Here is a 6,877-nt window from a genome sequence, read left to right on the forward strand (position 1 = left end):
TATACACAGTCAGCACAAGGAGGTTCACGAACCCACATAAGCAATATCAACAAACCGCCGCACATTCCGTCGTCAACCACTGCGAGTTGCGCCGTCTTTCAAACCCAGTCGTGATGACGAATCTTGGGCCGATAAAAGTGGTCGTCGCCGCCGTTCCACTGATACAGCTGAATCTCCTCCTAATTCATGAAACATCTTAGAGGAAATTGATCGCGAACGCCGACCACTGCAACTCACTCTCGTTTCTCCTCAAATATCCATAGCTAAATCCAAAAAAATCTCGAAGATTTTGCAGATCTCTTGATTGACATATTAGAAGTATTAGCTTTGGTATTTTCGTTGAAAGCTCAATAACCATGGTGTCGACCGCTAAGCTCAAATTTGTTTGCTTTCACAGTTTTTTTTATCCATTTTCGTTATTCATTTATTTTCATAGCCCACGTGCTTTTGATTTTTCCAGTTCCAGTTCCAGTTCACATGCTCTAATTAGAGTCATTTTTAAGCCTTTTCGTGTGGCCTCTTTATGTGGCAAATATTCAAATTGCAACGGACACATGTTTGGGGGTTTTCAGGCAATCTCTATTTAGTCCGGCAATGAGAACTAAGACAATAAGGTGGATGGTGGTGGACTAGTGGAGAGAGAGGGGAAGGTGATGGTTTGTTAAAGAGTAGGAGAAAAAAGAAAGAGAAATGAATTTTAAAAAGATAAAATTGATCTCTCACGCTCTGAGAAATCACCACTATGCTACATCATGAAGTTGTCTATATGATACATTTTAAATATGGTTAGAGTATTCAATGGAACTACTTAAGAAAAAATGTACATTCTGGAAAGTGTGAAAAACTTTAACGGGTCGGCGATGTATTTTTGCCTATTAAAAATTATGACAATAGAAAATGTAAAAGATACTGATTACATATCTAATTAACTAAGCACATAATTACAGAAAATTCATGTAATTAGACCTCAACTAACTTGAGATTAAGAGCGTAACTATTGTTATTGTTTGAAATTTAAAATAAAAAAACTAGAGGCTTTGAACAAACAAAAGTAGGATTAGTTTATGGCATAGCTCTAGTTGCCTTTCTGTGGGGGTAGAAGCCTATTCTTAGATTGTCAATATACAACCAAATAGCAATTTGGAGATTCATTTGCTTGACGAGTACAATCTCATGCAAAAATCACGAGCCTCAATGAACACAAGAAGAATTCCTATTGTCATTATGCAAATCAATGAAAAAAATATTTAACAGTATCACCGCCATAATCAAACTCATATATGCAGCACCACTCAAAGGCGGATCCAAGTTGGCGTAATTAAAGTTATGGGTTCATATTTACTATTTGTTAAAATTTCAATGAATTTTTAAGTTGATACTTGATATTGAAAATAATGGGTTCAGTTAAACCGATACCTATACACTGCATCCGCCTCTCGACTTTCACTATATTTACTTTTTCAACATATCTAAATGAACCTCAAAAGATTTTCATATTGTTCTATGGTGAGAATTTGTGTTAAATTGTATAGAGGAAAAGTCCAAAACCATACATGATCTTTGGCTTTAGACTCAAAGTCATACATATTCTTTCATATGGAGCACTAATAGTACATTTACTTTAACAAAGTGGTACACTTTTAGTCATAACACTGAGAAAAAACCCCCAAAAATATATTATCTTTGGTTTTAAACTCAAAGTCATACATATTCTTGCACATGGAGCACTAATAGTCCATTTACTTTAACAAAGTGGTGCACTTTTAATCATAATATTAAACACATTTTAATTTTTAACAGAAATCTAAGATTTGACAAAATATCCGTTCCTTTATTTTCTTGTTTACCGAAAGAAATAAAGATGACAGATTTATCTAGATAGCAAATAGTAAATATACATAGAATTTATTTACTATTTATTTATTTACTATACGTAAAATATACATTTTACTAAGAAATATTAAACACCGTTAATTTTTATTTGCAATGATTTTTATCTAGATAACCTCAAATGTTATCTAGATTTTTTATTATATACATAATATTTATTTTTATTTTATGTATATTTACTATACGTTGACTCCCTTAAAATAAAAAAATCTAATAAATATATATTTATTTTATGTCAACGTATAGTAAATATTATGTATTTAATAAAAAATCTAGATAACATTTGAGGTTATCTAGATAAAAATCATTGCAAATAAAAATTAACGGTGTTTAACATTTCTTAGTAAAATGTATATTTTACATATAGTAAATAGATAAATAGTAAATAAATTCTATGTATATTTACTATTTACTATCTAGATAAATCGGTCATCTTTATTTCTTTCAGTAAACAAGAAAATAAAGGGAACATATATTTTGTCAGATCCTAGATTTTTGTTAAAAATTAAAATCTGTTTAGTGTTATGACTAAAAGTGCACCACCTTGTTAAAGTAAATGGACTATTAGTTCTCCATGTGGAAAAATATGTATGACTTTGAGTCTAAAGCCAAAGATCATGTATTTTTTGGGTTTTTTCTCAGTGTTATGACTAAAAGTGCACCACTTTGTTAAATTAAATGTACTATTAGTGCTCCATGTGAAAGAATATGTATGACTTTGAGTCTAAAGCCAAAGATCATCTATGGTTTTGGGCTTTTCCTCAATTGTATACATATATTTTTTCCCCACCTAAACAAAAAGAAAAAAGAACCAACAAAAAGTCGACAAGTATCCAAAATTTATCTGAAAATAATGAACAATTTGGAAAATACAAGAAAACAAAAACTATTCAATATTCGTCATCTCATTGTGATTCAGAATCCAGTTGGCTCATTCTTGGCAAAATATGTACGTCCAAAACCTGAAACCCCAACGGAGTTTCCACCACCACCAAACTCGGCGGCTTGGCCACCACATCCACAACCGCAATACCATCACTGCCGCTGCGAACCACGCATACTCTACCGCCGGCAGCCGCCAAATGTTGTGCACCTTTAAGCATCTCATTCTCCAAAATCTCCACCCAACTGTCATTTCCTGGATAATACTTTCTCAATGCTCCTTTAGATTCATCCACCATGTAAATAATTTCTTCCTCCATCGCCGCCGCCGGACCTCTCCAACCCACTAGCATCCCCTCCGGCATCTCCTGCCACGTGTCCTTTTCAACGTCGTAGATGATTCCTTCCTTTGCAGCATTGCCTTTCACGTTCACCATACACAGCTTCCCTCTCCAACCCACTGCTTCAATCGCTTCCCTACTGAACTTCCCATCCTTAAGACCGCCCATTTTCTCCCATTTCCATCCGCTTTTAGTACCCTTGTTTTTATCGTGATGGTGGTTACAGCTGTAACCATAGCTGTTGTTACTTTTCAGGTCCCACTTCTCAACCGATCGAGCTACCTCTTGGTTGTAGTGGGAACCAATCCCACTTGCAACGTAAACCACGCCGCGTGACGCACCAGCAGCACACCACCGTCGCGGTGTGGCGAGTGGGGGACCGTAAGTCCATTTTCGGCTGAGCGGATTGAAAACAAAGGGCCGAGATAAGGCCGGCAATAGATGGTCAGCGGTTGCGGCGAGGAGGACAAATTTGCCAAAAACGCTCACCGATTGAATCGGGAGGTGACGGGAGATGAAAGAAGGGTGACGAAGCAGGAGACGAAGATGCGGTTCAAGAGGTGGAGGAGGAAGTAAGTGCCATTTGGATGAAATCGGATCGAAGTTGGCGAATTCGACAGAATCCTCATATTGATTTGTTTTCTCCTTAGATTGTGAAGGTTTCAATAACGAATAGATAGATAAAAAGGGGGGGAAAGAAGGAGAATAAAGAAGCCGGCGCCAAGATTTACAAACGGAGTAAAGAGTCAAAGGTTGTTGTACAAGAGAGAGACAAATTTGGGCTATATCATCAGGAAGTCCAGGAATCAAGGACTGATGATAATGATTCTTTCGGCGTTTAATGGCAGCTCCGGCAGCGGCGATGGTGGCGGAGTTGTTCATTTGAGGGCGAAAAGGGTAGGGGACGTGTAAGAGTGGGATAGGAAGTTGAAGATTTTGAGTTTGTAAGACTTTGGACTTTACGCCATTACTTTAATGGCCTAAAAAATTATGTTGTCATTCAAAGGGATAGAGAGAGAAGGATCAGAATTAAAAGGCAAAAGTTGGATAGAAGTTAGGAGGAACATAGACATTACCCATCTTATCCCTTTTTTTTGGTTTTTCTAATTGAAGAAGGTTTCCACTAGTAGTATTAAATTGGGACGGTCTTAGTGGGATATAAATTAAATAGGAACCACGCGGGATCTTATTGCACGTGAAATTTTCTTCCAAATTAGTTATGATAGTAAACTTTGTATTCATTGCCTAACTTTTTTTTTTCCCGTAAAAGTCATTGAATTTTATATTAATTACCAAAAATTTAATTTTCTTTCTTTAATTTGTTACACAAAAATCATTTTATTATGCTCTACTTATCACAATAATCACTTTGACCAGATTTTATATACCCTTGAAATTATAAATCCTTTCATTTATGCAACATCTTCTATATTATATGCTATATACTATACTTATACTCAGGTATTTTACTTATAGTTAAAATAACTTAATATTATTTTATTTATTATTTTATAATATATTCGTACATTTAATTTTTTCTTAACATTAATTTTTAAGATATATAAGTAGCATTATTAAATTTGTCGATAACATTACCGTGAACAAATCTCAAGTCCATATTCTTAACCATGCTTAATGAAATATTTTTAATAAAAATTATAAAACCAAAGCTCACTGATTTATCAGTTAAGCCATGCCCATTTATCTAATACATAAAATATTTACATATAGCACAATGATATATCGGGTTAATACTTTCAAATAAATAATATTAACTGATAAAGCTTTAAAAAATCTCAATATTAAACACAAATATTTTTGAAACTTTTTCTAAAATTCTTATTAACTATAAAAAAACTATCATTTGTTAAACAAATCTATTTTTCTTATTTCAAATAAATATTTTTTTTATTGTTTTTATATTTAAAATATGTTCATGTTTGAATATGATTAAACAAATTGAGTTCCATGGAAAAATTAAATGTATGGATATATTATAAAAATAATAAATAAAATAATATAAAGTTATTTTAATTATAAGTAAAATACCTAGGTAAAAATATATTATATAGTATATAATATAGAAGGTATTACATAAATAAAAGGATTTATAATATCAATAGCATAATAGACTTTTCAAGTAGAAATATTATAAAATTTGGCCAATATGAATTTTGTGATAAATAGAGCTAAAATGTTTTTTCTGTAACAAAAGAAAGAAAAGTGACTTTTGAATAATTAACACAAAGTTAAATAATTTTTATGTAATAAAAAGAAGAAAAATGACTTTTTCGTAATTAACACAAAATTGAATGACCACCCATGAAATGTTGAGAATATTAATGTTTTCTATTCAAGTTTAGAAACTTTTTATTTCGTCCACAAAGATTTAATTACTCATGTTCATTTCTGTCCCTAAAGCTTATGCTTGCACCAATTCTAGTCCCGATCTATAAAGATGTGGGCTTTTTCGGGTTTAGATAAAAAAATTGGAGTATTAAGATTTGTTCTATTTCGATGGAGATATTATAAGAGCAAGTAGAATAACAATCATTCAACTGATTGTTCTTGCTCTTATCACTCTTAACTTATATAAATGAGAGAGATAGAGAGAGAGCGCACTCCCGAGCAAGGATGAATGTCAAATAGAAGATGCGCAAGCTATAGGGTAAACCAAATTATTCCAAATTGTGAGTTCACTCTTAAATTTGTTTCATTTGACATCGGAATTAGGAAACTTTACTACATTTTACGGATATCTTGATTATTATTGATGATCTATAAATTTGAAAAAATTGAATATTTTTATTTTAGTTGGGTAAAATATAACAAGGTTTGCAAGGGAAGGGGACAATTCAGATCTTAATTAGTTTGAGATCAATTCTAACCAAAGTTCAATTCAACTCGATCACCAGTTTATTTATCCACAAAGCAAACTAGATTAACTTGACAAATTGATTGAATGTGTACCTCTATTACGCTCGGCAGTTAATGACAGGTTTACCTATTACGATTGGTAGTTAGTGACAGATTTATGTTAAAGCTAGTAAAGCACCTCTCTTATTCTATAAAGCACTTATTTATGTCTCTCAGAATAACATTTTCAGACCACATTACCATAAGAATTAAGTTCATGTCATAGTTCAAGTCATAACTAAGACATACTTGGGAAGAAAGTGTCGGGTTATGCTTCCGTATCACTGCAGCAACAACAACAAATCTAGTCTAATCTCACAAAGTAGAATCTGAGGGGTAGAGCATACGCAGACCTTACCCATACCTTGTGAAAGTTGAGAGGTTGTTTCCTATACTTATACATATTATTATATTCTCTCCGTTCTAATTTATTTGAACTTGTTTGACTGTGTACGTAATTTAAGAAAAAATAAAGACTTTTTAAATTTGTGGTCCTAAACAAGTTAAAAAGGGGTCCAGAGTATTTGTGTAGTTATAAAAGCTTCTCATTAAGGGTAGAATTGAAAGTTTAAGCTAAATTATTTCCAAATTTAGAAAGGGGTCATTCTTTTTGGAACGCACCAAAAAGGAAATAGGTTCACATAAACCGGAACGAAGAGAGTACTATGTAATTATTGTGAATTCATATCTTATGTTCATTAATAGTTCTAATAATAGTTTCCTAATTTTTGAAGAGATATTTGATATTAAACTGAAGTTAGGGGAACGAACAGACAGTGGCGGAGCCAAGATTTTCATTAAGGGAAGTCAAAACATAAAGAAATAAACTTATCAAGAAGTCAATGGGT

At 32.7% G+C, this 6,877-nt stretch overlaps 1 protein-coding gene across 1 annotated transcript; it reads right to left on the reverse strand.

Moving 5' to 3' along the window:
- Positions 1–2,589: 2,589 nt before the first annotated feature.
- Positions 2,590–4,234, reverse strand: LOC104117342 (F-box/kelch-repeat protein SKIP25). The gene has a single exon (XM_009628386.4). The coding sequence runs from the start codon at positions 3,993–3,995 to the stop codon at positions 2,796–2,798; it is 1,200 nt and encodes a 399-aa protein (XP_009626681.1). The 5' UTR covers positions 3,996–4,234; the 3' UTR covers positions 2,590–2,795.
- Between the last annotated feature and the right edge of the window lie 2,643 nt (positions 4,235–6,877).

Source organism: Nicotiana tomentosiformis, chromosome 8 (assembly GCF_000390325.3).
Source record: "Nicotiana tomentosiformis chromosome 8, ASM39032v3, whole genome shotgun sequence".
NCBI lineage: Eukaryota > Viridiplantae > Streptophyta > Magnoliopsida > Solanales > Solanaceae > Nicotiana > Nicotiana tomentosiformis.